This window comes from Solea senegalensis, linkage group LG8 (genome assembly GCF_019176455.1).
Source record: "Solea senegalensis isolate Sse05_10M linkage group LG8, IFAPA_SoseM_1, whole genome shotgun sequence".
Classification (NCBI taxonomy): Eukaryota; Metazoa; Chordata; class Actinopteri; order Pleuronectiformes; family Soleidae; genus Solea; species Solea senegalensis.
Window position 1 is genome coordinate 25,473,497 of NC_058028.1, and position 20,872 is coordinate 25,494,368.

At 41.7% G+C, this 20,872-nt stretch overlaps 1 protein-coding gene across 4 annotated transcripts in view; it reads right to left on the reverse strand.

Annotated features, from left to right (window-relative positions):
• Positions 1–4,168: 4,168 nt before the first annotated feature.
• LOC122773919 (endothelin-converting enzyme-like 1) overlaps positions 4,169–20,872 on the reverse strand; it is a 68,312-nt gene continuing 51,608 nt past the window's right edge. For 3 of the 4 annotated variants that reach the window (XM_044032910.1, XM_044032909.1, XM_044032911.1), the window contains 11 exons: positions 19,178–19,276; positions 18,593–18,667; positions 15,710–15,813; positions 14,785–14,843; positions 13,113–13,164; positions 10,905–10,972; positions 10,335–10,483; positions 8,638–8,703; positions 7,108–7,203; positions 6,636–6,712; positions 4,169–6,205 (listed from right to left, as the gene is read on the reverse strand). In XM_044032910.1, the coding sequence (XP_043888845.1) occupies positions 6,106–6,205; positions 6,636–6,712; positions 7,108–7,203; positions 8,638–8,703; positions 10,335–10,483; positions 10,905–10,972; positions 13,113–13,164; positions 14,785–14,843; positions 15,710–15,813; positions 18,593–18,667; positions 19,178–19,276 (945 nt within the window). In that variant the 3' untranslated portion in view covers positions 4,169–6,105. The remainder of the gene's footprint in view (positions 6,206–6,635; positions 6,713–7,107; positions 7,204–8,637; positions 8,704–10,334; positions 10,484–10,904; positions 10,973–13,112; positions 13,165–14,784; positions 14,844–15,709; positions 15,814–18,592; positions 18,668–19,177; positions 19,277–20,872) is intronic. The other variant, XM_044032912.1, reaches the window with a different exon arrangement.

Below are 20,872 nucleotides of genomic sequence, written 5' to 3' on the forward strand. Positions count from 1 at the left end.
AAGACAACTCCTTTATTGTTGTAAAATACCCCTTTTTCCTGTAATGAACCTGTTCTAACTTGACAATGGATAGCATTTACAATTTTGTACCGTAATGTTTTAGCTTTTTAATTCTATATCTTCATATGTCAAAAGGATGAATATGTGATAACAATACCTCACCACATCGGTGACATATGTGGCAATATCACTGTATAGCAACATACAGTATATTTCACATATTAAATGTCCACATGAGTTATAGTCTATAGAAATAATTGTTTGCTTATTTTCAGACTCCATCTTCACTGGACTCAAGTCATCATATTGTTTTACGGTATGTGGGAATCACTAATGTTTCCTGTATTCTGAAGACTTCATCATGTGATTGGGAACTTTGAACAGTGGAGGGCAGCATTGCACCTCTCAGTGTGCAGCCTGCTGGGAATCTTTAGAAGAGTCTTTTTGAATGACTTTGCAGACACAGGCAGGCAGACCATCTTTCATACTGTACTTGTAATGGCACACATTTATTTCATCACTGGAACTACCAGTGGATCAGTGGTCGTTTTTCAAATGGATGGTCTAGGTTCGAGGGTGTGATTCCCAACTGATGATGTTGACGTGTGTGTTACGATTCTGCGAATGCCGTGTAAAGCAGGCACCTCTGCTGTGAAAGATTAAATTTTGTTGGTGACAGTGAACGTAAGAAGCAAAAAGTGAAAGTCATTGCAAGGCTAATAGGTTCAGGATTTGTGTGACATGATGTTATTCTGCAATTCTTTTCTTCTTATTAGATGAGAACATATTGTGGGGGAAGAAACTGTTATAAACAACTTCATCTGTAAAAGAATACACATCCAAAATGACCCAGATGCAGCACATATAACTAACAACTAGCTTTTCTGTGCTTTCATTCATGCATTCACACTCTCATTCATGCAGCATCATTGCACTATTTCTTCCACATATTTGAGCAGCCTGCAGATTGAATCCCAACCTTCCAGTGAGAAGACCACCCGCTCTGCCTCTGATCCACAGCGATGCTGTTTATTTCACATTAATAACAGAACATCTGCCTCCAGATTTTTAATATAAACTCACACTGAGATGAAACAGCAGCCATACATTAGATCATAATCAGCTGGATCTCTCTCTCTCTTTATTCACAGTCTCATAAAAGATGAGCTCATGTCCATGCGGAGGAGAAACTATTAACATTTGAAAACAGTACGATCAGACAGATATATTGGTTTACACTGTCTCAGACTGATGCTTGATAGCTGTCCTTGATTAAAAATCACATTCAGTGCCTGCCATGATCCATCTCTCATAGGATAAGATTTTACTTTTACATTATTTAACTGTCTCACTGGACACTCCTGCTAAGTGTTGCGGCTGCAGTGGCTCAGTATAACAACATCAGAATTTATGCTCCATATTATTTTACTTTGACACCAAAGAAATGACACTTAACTTGGAGAGTTTGGGACTTTTCCTTTTATGTTGCACTGTCTATTGACTTAAAACATACATTTATCATGCAAAGTCGGACTTTCATCTGATTACATTAAGTTTTTTCTTCTCAGAAAATCTACATCAGGGTTGATTGCTCCTTCTTTGCCTGTATTTTTATGTTGCTGGTTGTTTTGTTATACCCACATCTTACAAACTCTGGGTAATTCCCTCAGACAAAGTCTGCCTCGACTTATTGAAATTGGCCATAAAGTGGTCAAAATGTCTGCCAGAGGGCCCTCACGCTTGATCTCACCGTGGGACGGCCCTAAGCCCTCAGTGACTGACAGTCAATGAGCTTCAGAGTCTGAGAAAACATGGCTGGCAGCAAAGGGAAAAACTCCATTTAGCCACTTAACGAATAAACACGTATGCCCGTTTAAGTGCGTGGTCGCTTGACAAAATGCTTACCACTTTATATTTTTATCGTTTTTATCTTTATTATGTTAGACAGTCTTTTCCCAACTGGAAAGACTTTACATGACGGCACACATGAGTAGTTCACCCACTCCTAAATGTATTCATTCAAGTTCAAATGTTTCATTTTGTGCGTGCCAAACAACAAAAGGTCTGACCCAAGAGTCACAAATGAGCAGCTCCTGTGTCCTTGTGAGATAAAAACAAGGATTTTCTCTTGATGCAGAAGATAAATCTGTTTACAAAACTCTCAAAACTTTGACATGTTTTCTACAGACCAAGAAACGGTATCACGCCGTCATTTGAGAAGTGTGCATTCCTGTGGTTGTGTACAACACACAGTTCAGCATCAGGCCTAAGTTACAGGGATCAGCATAACAGGACTAACCTGACAGTGTCATAGAGCTAAAGCCATTTTTAAAGCCAGTTAATTGAACATGAGTAGCAGCTTGCTGGTCAAAACACACACATGTTCCCACTCCTGTAATCAAGTGTGCACACACACACACACACACACACACACACACACACACACACACACACACACAGCCCTGAGGTTTGATCACAGTCAGCAAGGGCTTAGGTTTGTCCCAATATGAAATCATCAATTATGTAATGTATTACATAATTAATGACCATCACGTGTCATCCTAGATTAAGATTAAAGATTATTATTAACATATTAAACTGTATCTGTAATGACAATGGAGCAGCCAGTATACATTCACATAATACATTGTAATTTGGGGCCATAGATTGTGTTAAAGTTTAATCTAGCTCAGAGATATGGAATGATATCAGACCTAGGGCAGCCCGTGGCCAAGTGGAAAGGGAACTTGGCTTATAACTGGGGGGTCACCAGTTCAAATCCCCACCAGGTCAAAAGGGCTGCGGTACCCTTGAGCACTCAGTGTGGCAGCCCACTGCTCCTAATTCTAGGATGAGTCAAATGCAGAGAAATACTTTCCCTAAGAAATGTAAAGTATAAGATTTAAAAAGCCTCAGACTGTTGCTCCAGAGCTGCTGAGAGAAGCAGTTAATTTGATTGAGGAAACTTTGAGCAGAACTCCGGCTCTGGCGGCTCAGCCACAACATTTACCTGCTGAACCATCACCAGGCATGCTGTACTTCAGACCAAAGCAATGGATCAAACTAGATCAGCGTTAGCCCCCGCCCAGATAAAATAAATTCACGATGTATTGCAACACAGGACTCAAATTATGTGTTACATAAAATGAATTAGTATTTAATGAATTAATGACACATTTATGTAGTTAATTCAAATTTTAATGAATGACACATATAAGTCATTCTTTAATGGTGTGTTATGGTGGTTATTTATTTAAGTCTATTTAATTCCTAATGGATCATGATTGGTCATTTCTCATGTGACAACAGATCCCATGATCCCATGCTGCCTCCCTATGTCAAACTAGGGCTTTTATTACTGTTTTAATGAGGCCCCAAGCAACAAGGATTACTTACTGTGCTTTTTGGTGAATATAGACAGTGAAAAACCTAAAAAAAAAGGTCAGAAACTTGCCAAATTCATATCATATCGTGAAGGTAGCGCAGTTTAGTGGAATAAGTGTTGTCAGGCTTTCAAGGTGGGGGGAACTGGAATAAACATCTGCATCTCCTCTGGACTGTTTCCAGCCTTGACCCCTAACCCCTAAACGATAGTCAGACAATAAACTCAATAAAGTTAAAGGTTACACAAGCTGGAAGTGAGATTCATTCATCTGCTTTTTTCTCTTTAAAAAAAGAAAGAACAAAAAGACTCATCTGTCCACAGAGTGAAGTGTATTTGATTTATGAAAACACAGTGATACTGATAATGAGCTGTACATACAGTGTATGAGTGATGTATATCACACACACACACACACACACACCTGAGCACAGTGATCCTTTGTATTTATTCAAACGTTACACAGTGACAGAAGAGATAGCAGCAGCTGTGTGTGTGTGTGTGTGTGTGTGTGCATCCTCCATGTATACATCGCTCAGCTGTTTTAATGTTTGTAAGAGAGGAGACATGCACTCTCATCGAAACAAACTGTACAATCTGATATACTTCTTCACGATACAAAGACTCTTAATCTTTTCATACCAACAGATTCTTTATACAAAAGTATCTCTTTTAATAACACTGTGTACAAATGTATGATTCTCCGTCTACTGTAGTTGCACTTCTTTTGTATGTAGACAGTTCTGTGAATGAGCTGTGAATGCATGGACTTCACACTGTCCGTCCCATGTCTTTAGAGCATGCAGATTTGGAAACACGAGATGTGAATGATCCAATAACAGCAGAGGTTCTTCCATTTCGAACAGAAGTCGTCTCTTGCATCACTTTGTCCCCCCGTGAGGTGATTTCCAGTCCTCCCATCTTCCATCCAGCGTTTCATAAATATACCCGCTCCTTTGTGACTGCACTGTAAACTCGGGTTGAATGTAGATAGAGACGCACAGAATCCCCTGTTTGTCGCTGCACTTTGCTGCAAATCCTGAGAAAAACGTCCACCTTCTGCTTCCTCTTCACCAAAAAGTTGTTAAATCTTGTACAAACACTAGGAACAAGAGGCAAGTGAAGGCGAAATGACACCACGGCCGTGACACTGCGCCACAAGAGGGCAGCATTGCCAAACAAATCATAAACTCCAAGGACCAAACACTCAAAAACAGAAGGATTATGAGTTTCACACATAATGATACAAATGCTTAACTATAACACGAGGGATGATTAGACAATAAATGCATAATAGAAAAATATATATAATCAAATAACATTTATGTACATTATAGGTGAGCATGTGAAACCAAAGTTGAGTTAAGCTTGATTTGAACTCTGTCGCTTCACACTTTCAACGACTGTCACTCGACAAAACTTTGAAACGATGTGAAAAATGTGACATTTTACATTTACTGAGGAAAACAGGAGCACGAGAAACGAGAGCTTCAGTCGATGCAATCGAGAGACAAACAGAGAGAGAAGGTGTTTTGGTCCCACATTTGAAGATGAAATGTTTACAGTGTTGTGCCAGAACTATGAGGACACTTCAAATATATATACTGTATATATAGCTAACATATCTGTTTACAAAAACTCAAATGTCTATCAGTAGGTTACAGGGAAACAAAGAATGCACAAGAAGTGAGCTTCTGACCTTCTTTTTTCACTTTCACAGCAGCGAGGACGACGTGTAAAGCCTACTGTACACCAGTGAGACAGCTGCAGATCTATGGTTCACCGTGAGCGCTGTCTCATTAATACCTGTGTACAAAAACACAGCACTGTTCTCCTCTGTGGGTAATGTCAATAAAAGAGAGCCACACTCGATCCCGATCGAGCTGTGTCTATCAAGTGACATCAGAAATCAAGCTGACAAATAATGTAATAATAACAATGGGGTTCACATGAATTATGGGTTCAAACTTCATTTCTGGAGAGAGCGTTCGGGCCCTGGCTTGGTAGACCAGCTCAGTAATGCATCCTTGCTTGTCGTGGTTGTACGACAGTGGGGAAAAGACACTGTGAGTGATGTGTGACGCTACACTACAGTGACATGTCCAGTCGTGGTGCCACCTGAAAACAGGGCTCTCCCAAATGTCAAGGTGTCGTTAAAACAGTCTTTCATAGTTCAAAGTTAACAGATCATGTTTCCTGTTCGTAATCATTAGCAATAATCAACTTTCAAATTTGACATAGCTGCTACTGATGTCCACTCTGTGACTTTTGCTGACTTTTCACTTCTTCTTCTTCTTCTTCTTTTAAATAAAGGGTTAAAATGCTCAGATAAACTGGCTTGAGTGTTAGAGGTGATATCTGTACCTCGATCACCAAGCCATGCTGCACCATGTCACAAAAAGTTCATGCACAACACTGAAAACCGACACGGACACTACGACTTCGAATCACGGTGTTAGCATTTTAGTATCGAGACGAAGAAAATCCTGCAGGTGCACGACTTCACAGGACGTGAGTGACATGAGTTCATGTGGAAGTGTTGAAACACAGAGTCAAAATCAGGCTTAAGCTTGAAAACACGGTTTTTTTTGTCACGATCAAAAGATACTTCGTGAGCTTTGTGGCATCCTTTTGGCACTGATGAATGTGTGATGAATGACACGTTGTGTGTGTGTGTGTGAAGACTCAAGGTCAACCCAAGGTCATCAGGCCAGGCAGAGAGGTCACCACACAGAGCATTTGTCTGCAGGATTCATCAGGGAACCCTTTGGACAGTGGAACACACGTGCAAACTCATCAAACTGGGAGACACTGCCGATCACTCTGCAGGGGGAGAAACACACAATATGAACATCTATACTCGTTTATCTACAATATACTTTATCATCTATGTTATTATTATTATTATCATTAATGCAATCAATCCACAGTGTCCATGCATTCCGTCCTGTGAGGGACAGATCGGTCCATAACGTCACTAATGCTGTTTAAGTGTGTCCACAGCTCCAGTTTACAGCTACAGTCTACGCTACCAACTGCGCTTGTAGTGGGTAACCATGGAAACTTGCCAGTAGCCACACATGTACAACTCAGTACTTATACAATACAAGAAAATACAAGTGAGGCCGATTTCCTGCCGACAGAGTAAAAAAAAGCATGAATGAACGTAACCTAGAAGTGAGGATGTGGAAGTATTATGACGTTAATTACCCGGTCTTAACACAGATGTTAGATGTTAGTGTGTTTATTATACCTGTAGTGCTCTGGTGCATGTTTGTCAGTCAGCAGCTGCAAGTAAATAGACTGAGATCTCCTCTTCATACACCAGTTCTGAAATGACAGCATGAATCCAGCAGTGACATCATTAGGTTCCTAAACATGTCGGTCTGTCGTGCTGTGCAGTGGTTGAACAAGTGCCTCGGAGCTGAAAACGATGCTTCCCACTCGCCCCGGACTCTCATTTGCAATTTTGAAATGAACTTCAACACATTAATGAACTTGAGTGAAACCATTGGATTTCAATGACGAGCGGTAGCAGTTATGCAGAGCTGTGGTGCTCTGTGCGGCGCGTGGAGTCATTTCTGAGCTCTCCAGTGGTGAATGCATCCATCACTCCTACCTGCTCCATGTGATCGGAGCCTCCAGCTGAGACGAGGCACTGAAATGACTTCACATGCAAATGTAATGTGAGGCGGCGTGAATTAGTTGGGCTTTGGCTTCCGTACCTGTGCGAAGGCGATGAAGAGCAGCTGCTCATGAGTGTATTTGAGGCCAGGCAGCGGCCGCTCTGGACCATGTTCCCTCACCCACTTCTGGTACGCCTGTACAGACAGAACGAGAGACACTTACAGGGCTTCAGGTCCAGTGATGTTCCCCACACACACGGATGATCTTTAGTCACTACTGTAAACCACTCATTCTCCTGCCCTAAAGTCCATAAAGGAGGAACATCTGTGGTTTTCAGCTCACGAGGACACAGGGACTTCTGGTCTACTGCTGCATCTTCTGCAGGTTTTCATCACTTTTTGTTCATCTGAACAGAAGATTTCAAAGACAGAAAGTCACAAAAAAAACAACCCCACATTTTAGTGCACCGATGGAGGCAGCAGTGGATCAAGATCTGCTGTGTGTCATGATGATATCCTCTGAGGCTAAGGTTCTCAAACTGTGGTACACAAGCTTCCTCTGGTGGTACTTGGAGGTCAATCAGAAATACTATTCTACTGTATATCCCACGGTATGTGATCAAAGTGGAGCGTAGAAAATGAAACAAATAACAAAAATATACACATTTATGGATTAATAATAATAATTAGAGTCATCTTATCTCTGGCTCCCTCTTAATCTAAAGTCACTATACCAGTGTGTGAAATATACGTGAGGAAGAGGAGGATGACGAGAGAGCAAATGATCTTATTGGGAATAAATCTGCCTCCCTGGTCTTTGGTATAAAAAGTTCTCAGGACCTTTGAGCTTTTCACAAAGCAACATAAATTCCACTGCCTGTTTGTACTCTACGCAGGTGACCTTATGAAGACGACATGGAGCAATACCACCAGGAACTGTGGGGGCAGTAGAGAGGCAGTAGTGCAATCAGTTAGGAAAAGAACGAAGAAGACAGAAAGTTTCTGTGAACAGTGGTGGTGGACACGGTCATCTTGGTGACCAATCAAAGCTCTTCATCGGTCGCCATGTTCGCCGATACCTGCAACTTGGCACTCGACACTGCCCTCTAGAGGATGCGTTGTGTAACGTTCAACACAAAAGACGTATACAAAGGTATGTGGGATCGTAACAGAGATAACGTTTGGGACAGATGAAGTGTATTTATACTGTATAATACACTGAAAAAACCTTTAAACTTATCTGTCATTGTCATTTTCCCTGGAATACTAATAATAATGATATACTAGGATTAAAAGTGACTTGTTATACTTACTGCAGCCAATTTAACTGACTGGCATGAGCAATTTGATGTTTGACGTTTTTTCAAAATTCACTTAATTAATTCCCTTTGTACTTTTGTTTCCACTGCTCTCCTCAATATAGACCACTGACACAGTCAATATGGAATTCAATTATGCAGCATCCCAGAACCTGTCCAGACACACACACACACACACACACACACACACACGTACACACAAACACACCAACTGATGCAAGCGCAGAATGTTAATCGTAAATAACACAGAGGATTTTTGAAACACCGCAGACAGTGTATTGAAACGTTGATGGAACCAGATGTTACTTACAAAGTACGACAGCTTTAGTCCTCCCATGTCTGCGATGTTTTCCCCAAGTGTCAGACGACCGTTCACCTGGACAGAAACGGAGAGAAAACACTTGAAACACTGAAGGGTCCGAACAGCTCTATGCTTGTGCTTTTGCACTGGTGTTTAACTACTCTATTCTGTGCAAAGGAAAGAAAATGCCTGAAAAAATGTCAAAAATGTGGGCTGAGACTTGAGCGAGGGAGGTGCAGAGCAGTGAGGGGGCGTGGTCTGGTAGTGAACTGAGTTGCAGCTGTCTAATGCCGTATTTGGTGTGTCGTTTGTGTGTGTGTGTGTGTGTGTGTCACGGCAGCCATGTTAAGTTGTTACTTTTCACAACGGTCACGATGTCAGTTCATCAATCACGGCGGCACGGATTCTTGCCGCGTCTTGTTCGGGGCACCACGACCAACCATGACCTATGACCTCGTACAGTGTTCGTAGGTCACGGTCGGTGGAGGCAGCGAGAATCCGATTGGTCGACATCGAGGACCACGTCGTTGCGGGCGATGTCGGACTAGGCAGGAAAACGATTCTAACATGTTACGACTTATCGTAGACTTCTCGTCGGGGGTGTCACGGAGCATCCCAGACGCCGGATCTTCATTATTCCCAAAGTTAATAATCGGGTCTGACACTGGAAATAATAACAAGCATGGGACTGTTTCAGTGCGTTATTTACCTGAGCTCATTGTCAGCATATGAAACTCCCACATGACTGGAGGTAAAGTGTACTTGTTGAGCTTATCAGTCTTGGGAGATGCAGATTAAAAACAGAATGTAATTGTAACATGAACACAATTCACAATGGAGCTATGAATTAATGTCACTTGTTACAGGGCTAAAAAAAAGCTCCTCATGTGAGACGTTATAACATCTGTTTCACGAGTCGAACTCATGAATAACGATGAGACCGTTTAGGATTTTAACACATATTCCAAAATAAAACCAAAACACTTGCAATAAGTTGTTCCTTAAGCAACATAATTGTGAATGAAGGAGAAAAATGTTGCTATTTCCTGTGGAACGACTTGAATCTGCTCTCATTCATAAACATTGTGCTGATGATTTATAACTGTACTTATACAAGACCAAAACTGTCTGTGACGCAAAACAACCGTTTGCTTATTGTCAGGTAAAGTGAAGTCAGTGTGTTTTAGAGACTTTTTAAAAAGTTTAAAGGTCCAGTGTGTACGAATGATGGACATGTGCAGGTAACAATAAAGAGAGGACTCTGTATTTCACCCCTCTTCATTTCCCAAGCACGTCACGTAACTACGGTGGCTTGACAATTCTGTCCTTTTTTCATTTGGTTTATGAAAACACTCATACAAACGTACTTATGGGAAGTGTGTACAATTTCTGCCAATAAACCCTCTTAAATGTGACAAAAAAGACCGGTAAATACATGTTTACAATTATCTCAATAATATCATTTTATTTATTTTGGGCAGGCTAATCATGATCTTTAAATAAACACACATTTCATTATGAGAGCAGGATTGATCTCTATGGGCAAGTGAAGGACTTGAGACCTGGTTTGAGGCCCCTGGGGGAGGGGTAAAGTTCAGGTAAGGGGCCAGGGAATGCATTATTTCTCTGATGTGAAATAAAAAGAAGTTTGTGTGTGTGTGTGTGTGTGTGTGTGTGTGTGTGTGTGTGTGTGTGTGCAAACCAACCCTCTGATTATAAACAGAGAAGTTGTCGTAAAGCTTGACGATACACTCCGCTTTCTTCTGAAACTTCCTGTAGGACTCCTCTGTCCACCACTGTTTGAGGTTGCCATGGTGATCGTACTGGCCCCCTATGGACATGAACCATTGCATCACTAAGATGAGGGGCAAAAGGGCAGGGATGTTAGCATGGAGACAACACAACCTGCAACTTTGTCCTCACAGTCCAAAGAGCTGCCCGACAGGTCACGTATGACACTTTTCTACTGGAATGACAATATTGAGTTTAAATGACTTGTATGTTGGTATTTAGATTTTGACTGAATAGCACAAACGCTCTTGCAGCCAAATAAACTGGTGGTTGCACTTTTGGATGTTAAAGGGCAGCACTTTTGACTGGAGATGAAAGTTAGAGATTGTGGCTCAAAACAGACTGCTGGCATCCGACAAACATCAGGAAATGACACAAATCACCAGGGGAAACTGGACTTTCTATTCAATGACACAATGAGGGGGGTGACATTTGGTGAAAATGTGGGATGTAGAAGTTAATGATGGATAAGTTGTGATTCTTACCCCAGTCGTCATATCCATGGGTTAACTCGTGGCCAATGATGGCTCCAATTCCACCGTAGTTGAGAGACCTGGCAGCAGGAAAGAAACACACGGAACAGACAAAAAAACAAAAACTGGGTTGATACGACATCTTATCTCCAATACGTTCACCTCTTCTTCTTCACTGTCGGACACTGCAATTTAATATGCACCTGTTATTTATTCCATTCTTCCTTTCTCGTGTTATAATTGCACAAGGTTAATGTAACGTTTCATGTTGCTATATTAATCTGACATAAGTTGTCATGTGGAACATTTGTCGGGGGGGCCCGCCTGTGTCTCGCCCTCACCTTTCCCTTCCTGTGTCACATTCTGTGCGGCTCATTCTTCACAATGCAGACCATATAAAACGACACCAGTTACACTCACGTATCATGAAGGTTGAGTGGTAAAACTACTTGGCAGTACTTCCTCTTTAGTACACAGAATCAGCTCCGTATATCCACTAAGAACCCTTTAAACTGACTTGAGTTATCTAATGACACTACATCGACTTCCTTCCCTTTGTTTGGTTGATGATTCTGCTCAGCAAAGCCAGATGACACATCAATTGCAACAGGGACCTCATTGTGGATCGGTGTAGTTCAGCTTTGTATGGCGTCAGGAGGAACCTCAATGTTCCCGCGCGCACACACGTCAGCGAGCATCACAGTGTCCGTGTTCTCCATCTTTGCAGATCGCCCGGCGTCTCCCTGACCACGGGCCGACTCAAAGTGCCGTCTCTGTCGCTCATGCAGATACAGAGAGCGGCGATGAGAGCGCTGGCTCGGGGCTGTTCACATGGCTCGCTCTGAAAATGACTTTCTGACAGCAAGTCGATACGCCGCCTCACACTGGGCCCCCGACTCTCTCGCTGAGCTAACTGGCTGATTGAAGCTTCATTAAAGTCGACGTGATAGTGGAGGTGTGAGTGTGAGAGGGAGTCGGAGACGGAGACTTTAAGGGAGGTTAAAGCCACTGCAGTGATAACTTAAAGACCACACACACACACACACACACACACGCGCTACACAAAACCGAAATTAGTATTGATTAACATGCACAGCAGTGGGAACTGGAAGTCGTGGTGATCACCCACTAATGAAGGCACAGACGTTACCATAAGCAGCTCATATTTGTGAGGTGCATGTGTGCGCGTTTGTGTGTATTTGTTGCTGGGGAGACTTGATATGAATGCAGCGTGACGATATCGTCTGAAAAGAATTCCGTGCGACGCAGTAGCAATATAGGTTTGCTCCTCAGTGAATAACCGAGGTGAACAAAAGGTTGTGTTGTTTACCTGCACACACACACTCACACACTCACAGGCTGTCTTCCAAACCAGAGAGGGTTGAAACGTACTTATTCTTATTCTTAAAGTTTTTCTTGCTGGTGTTTTCAAGGGGGCAACTCTGACACGCTAATCATTTAAAGATAAAGACAGCTATGAAAAATATCATATTTTGTTGTCTTCTGATTTTATAATTTTTTTTATCTAGAAATTACATTAGATCTATGTATATATACATATATATGTATAAACTGTATATACACACACATACATACAGTATATGTTGAATGATCTGCTTGATCAAATTTTGTTCTAAAAATGTGAATTCAGTTTGTTATTTGCCAAATAATTAACAACACAATGTTAAGTTTGAAATGTTGTTTTTTGAAAGATCTCTAAAATAATGATGTTTTCTTGTTTTTATTATTAGACAGCTGGTCTAATACCGTACATGTGTTAAGAACTGTATATATCTGACCATGCAGCTCGTATCATTTATGAATCTGAACACATTTCATCAATTCCAGATAAATCTATGCTGGGGACACACATGTCTTCATTTGCAGGGACTTTAAGGTTTGGAGTGGCTTCGTCCACAGCCTCTCTGGACATCTACTTTCATGCCTCATCAAATAAATCAGTGGAGTTTGTTTTTAGACGGACGCCCTCTCAGTGACACCTGTTTCATTAACGGGACCTTGTTCACTAATTGAGCTCTTGGTGGGTAGTTAAATTGGTTTAATCAGGTGTGTTTGGACTTAAGGGAGGCAGCAGCTTGCCAGAGTAATGAAGCCTGTAATGACCTTTGTTGTTGTTGTTGTGGCTGTGGAGAAGCTGTTTCCTCTCTGTAGACAGCAACAGGGAGAAAAAGGGGCAGGGATGGGAGGAGGGCTACTTACTGTGGGAACTCAGGGTTGTAGAGTGTGGGCTGAAGGATGCCAGCAGGAAAGACTGGAAAAGAGATGAAGAATCAGCATGAGAGGGGTGGAAATGTTCAGCAACTCCCACAGCTTATACAAATGAAACACACTCTGGTTTCAGTATGAACAGGAAAAAGTTATTTTCTTTTTTTATATTAAAGTCCGTACACACGTTGATTGAATCTCCTGTACAGAGAGAAAACTGGAAAACTGTTGCCAGATCAAACCACTCCCACTCAAACCTGAATCAGACTGTTTGTACCGCAGAGCCACAGAGGTCACAGTCTCAGGCAGGCAACGATGCTGTACACCTCTAAAGATGTATACACTAGACAACACATACTGTAAATCAAGCAAGAAGTCAGACAACTGGGGCCAAAACAGACAGAGAAAGGCCAACAGGAGAATCCCAGAGGATTCAGAGAGACGGAGCGACATATTTTGTGGTTAACTTTTGTGGTACATTATATTATAAGGATCAGATATATTCAGTCCATCTCTGTGGATCTGTCATGTGACGTCTGGACCTCTATGACAGGGAGACTTTCTCCTATCGGCTGTTCTGCTACGTAACTGCGGGTAAACGTCCCTTTAGTGGAAAACAAGTGATTATGCAGCAAAGCAACATAAAAAAACAAGAAGCAAAGTGTGTTGTGTCGTGTTGTGAGACAAAGCAATAAGAGGTGTTAATAGGGTCAGAATGTTTTAGATTGTCTCCGGCACACATATGTGTCCCAGTCTTTTTCCCTCACATGTCAGTATTTAACCTGGGGATGAAACTCATCCTGCCTTCTGCAGCCTTAAGTGCATTTATTACCTTGATTTAAGAACACAGAATAAATACACTGGGGAGACAAAAGAGGTGAGAACTGACATGGCTGGGTTAAGTGAGAGAAATAATGTGTGTGGTTTAATACAAATGACCCAAGGGGCAATGATGACTGTGTTTGTCTGACTCCTCTTGTCCTCTAGCATCAGCTCGCGAGCACGCCATTGATTTTTCTGTGAGAGATTTAATCCAGCAGGCAGGCAGACACAGACAGCGAGGGGAAGCCTGGGAGAAGATGAGGAGAGGAGGAGGAGGAGGAGGAGGAGGAGGAGGGTGGACATCGCAAGGCTAGATTTGTAAAAAGTCAGGAAAGTGTCACTGCTTGTTTTTCCTCCAGGGGGGTATTAAGTATGTGAGGTGGAGATGGAAGGAGAAAGTGAGTGATGACAGGGAATATAATACGAGGGAGTGGACGCTCTGCTCTCTAAGCGGCTGTCATGTTTTAACAGGTGGTAACATGGTGTAATTGTGTGTAACTAATGTGAGATTCATGTCATGGTGCACAATAGAACTAGGCAAGGAGAGTGTGTGTGTGTGTGTGTGTTTTGTTACCTCTTCTCCGGTATAAACAATGACCTTGTCAGGTACAGAAGTCCTCATAGAGACCAAAACCTGGTCCTAATGAGGCAGAACCTCATTGACAGGGAACTGGTTATACGTTTAGGGCTACGACTTGAGTTGTGGTCAATTTAAAGTTGGGGTTCGCTTTGTTTAGGTCCTTAAAAGGATAGCAACGTGAACCTGTGTGTGTGTGTGTGTGTGTGTGTGTGTGGAGATGAAGACAGACAAATATCAGTGTGTACAATGAAGACTAGCACTGACCCATTTGGTTCTTGTTAGGGAGGTAGTAGGCATTGAGGGCCTGAGGGGGTATAAGCCACCTGAGGAGAAAAACAGTGTCAAACAAAGATAGTACACACACACACACACACACACACACACACACACACACACTGATGCACACACCAATCTACCGACTGAAAACACATTCAGACCCTGAACAGAATCCCAAACAGCTGCATCTATCTCTTTCTCTCTCTGAACTCCTTGGTGAGAAGCGCTGAGTGAGTGTGTGTGTGTGTGTGTGTGTGTGTGTGTGTGTGTGGTCCCGCAGCCACACATATGAAACCGTGGACAGTTCCTTTATGCTAATCCACTTAAAGCCAGACTAATCGATTGGCACAAAATCCCCCAAATGGCCAACCGTGAGTGTGCGACATGCCCTTGTTCCCGTGGAGAAAGAGTGATGGCTCATGTGTGGACTGCACATCCAGAGTGAATGATGAACGTTCACTTTTGGGCGATACAGGAGGAGCATGCCATTTAACTCTTCTGGTCACTGAGAGTGTGCGGTAATGATACAGTTGTTCTGAACACTAATCTGTAATGTGTTGTCATAGCAGAGAGGCACTTAATCCAGGAGTACAGACCTCTGTTTTAGCAACACTGAACTTTCCTGCGACAGATAAGTTAATCTAATGGATTTTCTTCAGCCGTTCATGTCGATATGTACGTGTTAGTGTGTTAATTATGAAACATATGTCAAACTATGAAGGGATTCAGGGGGACACGTGTGTGTCAGACATGTTAGAGTGAAGGAACTGCAGGTTCTGCTGTGTGTGTGTGTGTGTGTGTGTCTCAGCTGCACGAGCTCAGGCTACATTACAGATATATTAACCTTAGTGAATTGCTTTGCCCCGCATGTCAGCGAGTACTGCAGCTGGTGTAGTGCGAGGAGATGACTCACGCTGTCTTGTCCACTTCCTCATGGATCTTCTTGACCGTCAGCTTAATGTTGAACTTGATGCTGTTGAGGATGTTCTTGAAATAGGTCTTCTCGTCCACATCAAACTGGAACGACAGAGCCAAGTCTTTTACTGGGTTACACCTGGCATTAAATCCCTGAGTACAGGTGTAAACACATCCGAGACGGACGGTTCTCAAACCCGGAAGTGTTCTCGCTCCGCCCATTTTTATTTTTGAGCGTACTTGGGATGGTCACGTATCCCACAATACAGTTTTAACATCATTTGAGGCGAGAAATCAGTCATTTAGAATTCAAACATGTGGTTTATGTATTAAGATATGACGTATTTATAGTTTGGCAGCGACGTTTGTCGGAGGTGATAAGCTCCGCCTCTGCGGACGCTCGCTGCTCACTGTGGCTGGCACAGAGCAGCGAGACCTCGGCCTGTCCTGATGAACTGATCATTCATACATGCTCGGTGTGATCCATAGATTTGTTGTTGATGTGTTATTTTGTTTTTAATGGAAACATTTTGACCTGACAGCTGGAAAGTTTGTATATTATTAATGTTTTATTTATTTTAAGGAGGACAGGGATCAGATGTGGACACCAGAGACGCATGTTAACACCAGGTGTGAATGCATGTGGTGAAATCACATTCACATGCCAGGTGTAAAGAAGGGACATTCAAGGTTTTTTGAAATGTGGTTGTATGAGGTGATGTTACTTCAGTCAGCCTGTAAACCACTCACTCCCTGCACCAAAGTCTTTGAAGGAAATCAACGATTTGACATCATGTGCCTCCATAAATAAGTTCAAATGTGTTATATGGCAATATATCTTTTAATATCTTTAATATCTTTACTCAGTTTGGATTTTGGTGTTTTACAAGCTTCAGTTTTCAGGCTGTCGTAGATTTCAAAAAAGTACAATATTCTTAAGACATTGTCGACTGAAAGAGATTTTCTAAAGAGATCTTTTTAATAAGCAACATTTTACTTTTCTTTTAACTTTTCAAATGTAACTTTATCTTGACTTAATTAATGTAGGTGTCCCCAGATGAAGTAATTAGTTTCTTTTTTTGAGTATGTGTCATAGCTAGCAGCTATGTTTTCATACATGCTAAATTTAAAAGCTACCACCAGCAGGTTAACTTCGGAGAGGGAAAATTAAATGAGGGAAATGGTGGTTTTCTCTTAAACCTCTGGTATATCAAACCATACCTATTTAAATCCATACAAATATAACAGGTAACCAGTTGATGATTTTTATAAAACTGTCACTACTGTTAGGCAGGTTTAGCTCCTACTAGAGCCAGGTTATCTAATCACTGGATTTCTTACTAATTAATAAGAACGCCAGCGTATATATTTCTTGAAATGAAGTGTCTCTTTAACTGGATATTTTTCGTGGTGTGAACTGAACCATTAAATTAGCAGCTAATTAAGTCTGAATCATGATAATCTGTGGTGAGCGTGGCAGAAGTTATTTATGATTCAATTCCCCTGTTCTGATGCTGGTCCCTCACATTAAAATGCACCCACAGTCGTTAACTGTACGCAGTTGAGCACTAGTTTGTTCTCTTGCCAGAGGAATTGAATGGAACTTGCTTTCTTTGTAACATCGCCATCCTTTAAACTGACAGTAAACACATCATCTCTCTTGTATGGCGTGCGCTTGTTTCGTCTCACAGGGCCAGATGTGCTTCTGCGAGTGTACGACAAAAACACACACATCACACAAAGCTGCAACTGCAGCAGATGGAGAGGAAACCAAGTTGGAGACAAAGCTTCTGCAACAAGCTGCCCAATTCGAATCTTAAGCCTGGTTCACACTGTATGCCCAGCATCATCTCTCTCTCTCGTGTGTGTGTGTGTGTGTGTGTGTGTGTGTGTTCACACCAGCTGTGATTCTGCTGCATCTCCCCACAGCAATATGTTTCAAACGTCACGTAATACTTGATTATTCAGATCTCAACATACAGCTGCTAAAATAGTTTTAATGTTATTATTATTATTATTGTTGTTATTATTTCTATTTAGCCTTGACATTGCTGGTAGAATGTCAGTATCATTATCAACATATAATTTATCACCAGTAACATGAAAAACAGACGAGATGCCAAAGTTCTTTTGGATAAAATGAGAGTTCTTTTCTCCTAAGACGAGAAGAAAGATGAAACCTGGTCAGATATCAGTCTGATATTTCTACAATGGAGACTTGTACAAGTAGCAAAGGACTCAAAAATGACTACCCTCCCACATAGTTTGAATCCACTTGCAGACTTAGTGGTTTATATTCATAACTACAAGTGTCTTTCAACTGAATCTGACTTGCAAACGATAACAAGATCAAATCAGAGAGTAAAGTTTAGAGCACACGGCACACGTGGACGCAAAAAGCACCATGGGTTGGACGGATGGAAAGATCTGATCTAGATTCACAGACTGGAATGAATCTGAATTGGCTGTCGGACGTCTGCGTCCACACAGCCCTGAAAAAAAATCCAACACATTCTCATCCGAGAGCGTCACATTCTGTCAAAGTGTTGCCTCACAGACACACGAGACATCCTTCCGGGTGTGAAAGAGAGACACCACAGGTAAAATAAAAGACTGCAAGACTGCAATAAATTAAAAAGTGTTTGTCCGTATCATGTTTCTCCAGATGTTGAGAATAAACACTTACGGTATATTTGAACAATCTCTTTAGTGAGTATTTAGTGATCATTTATGGATTATTGCTTCACTTGAATACAACACAGAGAGAGGAAAGAGGAGGTGGCTTTGCTGGTAAATGGGATTTGTGTAAATGATGAGGATAAGTACTTGTGTATGGCGATGACTGGACAGAGCAGAGGGGAACGGGAAGCTTGTGACTCACCCCATATTCTCGATCTATGAGCTCAGGTTTGAGCAGGGAGTCTGGGTATCCTGTCATCACCATCATGTGCTTCAACTGTGAGGGAGGAGAGAGAGAGATGATGATGATGATGATGATGATGATGATGAGAGAAAGGAGGAGAGAGAGTAGGTCTCACATCACCTCACATCCACTTGCAATAACAAATAATCACTCCTACACACTCACTTTTGCACAAAGGTACACACGCGCACACACGCGTCAACTAATCAAGCAAACCCAACGTAATAGGATTACAGGGAACCTCTTTATATTCAGCATGGGCCTGTAAAGGGATTATAACTTCAGATTGTAAAAGTATTAGAGGGGATATCTTGCAGTGCAGATCCTAAAGCAGCACCACAGAGAGATCCGGATTAGGAGATCCTCACTCCTCAATGTCAAAGCCTAGATGTATTCTATCACGCACGTCCATCTAACCAAGCAATCAGTCAAACCGCCGGAAAGAAAGAACCACAAGGAAATAATCTAATCCTTTTCAAACACTACTGGCACGTGACAGGCAGTTGTGTTCCTAATTGTCCGAGCTGACGTTAGGCTCTGAACCTTTGCTCTGGCGGCCTCCTTGGTGGTTTCATCCATCCAGTCCAGTTCCTGCAGGCGGAGGTCCAGGGAGTGTTTTATGTCTTCCACCAGCTCCTGCACCTGCGGGGAAATTGCATCGTGATAGAAGATGGTCAAAAGCCTTAACACGACTTCCATCACAAATTACAATATATGCTTCTATTTAAACACAATGTTTGGAGAAGATTTTATCTGGAGTATGTATGCAATGTTCCTTTCTTCTTGCTTGGAGCAGGTGGTGGAGATAAATGTATATTGTTTCCTCTTAGTATTGTTATTAAGTGTTATTAACCAACCATTCATCTTCATTTCTGTTGCATTAGATTGTGTGCAGTGGTGGCTTTTCTTCCACTCTGACATGGTCAGTTAAAACAGTCATATAACAAATGAAATTGTGAAATATTTCTTCACCCCAGCAATGATAGGAAAGTGAAGCATATTTGTTTTATAAAAAGTTTGCATACATTTGTGACGGCTCATTCCTTCCCTATCATCCAGTGATCATTAAGTTAGCTTTATCCACCCAGTCCAAAAAAATGTATTTTATTTGATCTATTTTACATTCTCCCATAGGCAGCTCTGGATTCTTCCCCCATGTTTTATTGATTGGTGCATGAGAGACCCTGCAGCCAATTAATCCACCTGTGTGTGTGTGTGTGTGTGTGTGTGTGTGTGTGTAAGGAGTTGCACCGCTGACCTTACATCACAGGTCACATCTAGGATGTTCAGATTCTGGCAAGAAAAGATGAAATACTTGATCTAATTTGCTCTTGAAATCCTTTATTTAGTTTTCCTCTTGACCGCGGTACTATATTCTAATATTTTGTCTGCTTATATGTTTATGAATGTGTACTAACCATGCTCTGGTTAGTACTGTGTTGTGATATTGATGATATTATTGATATTATTTAACATGCTCAAGCGAAACTATCAGACCTGAATGAGGGAGGTTTGTGTGTATGCAGCAGGAGAGCAGGAGCGGGTGGCTTTACAAAGTTTACAAAAGATTTATCCAATCAAACTGCGTCTTTTGAGCCGAAGAATTCACGTCTGATATGTTTCATGGATGCTTCTTGGTGTTATTAGTCAAACTGTCTTTGACCTACATCACAGAATCAAGAAGCAGAAGTCTACTTCCTCAGAGCAGCATCAGCCACTTTGTCAGAGGTAAGATGTTACATAACATAGCAGCTATGTAACAAACAGTATGTTAAACCATCAGACCAATTATAGTGCACAGTCTTTATTTGAAACACTCCTTCTAAATATATATGTTGGGTTTTTGATAAAAACTAAGCAAAATTACACCAATCACTGCAGTGCTAAGTCACTTTTATGATGAAGACATGTCTTTTGTCTGTCTCGATTTGGTTCTTTTGGAGGTTTAAAAGTCGCCACACACCTCCATGTAATTGTCCAACTCATTATGGCAGTTCTTGTAATTATAAAAATCAATGATGCATATCTGAACAATCAAAGGTTTTGTTTTTTTTTTAATTCTCCACGTTCTTCTCTCTTGTCAAACACCTGCCACCTGGGTGCAAACAGTTCAGCTGGAGATGCATATTTGTTATGCTTGAAGCGACTTATTATGCCTCGAGCCATGAATCTCAAGCAGGGATGAGCAGCGGGCCACAGAGGCCTGATGAGCTTCTCTAACACCTCTCCAACTACACC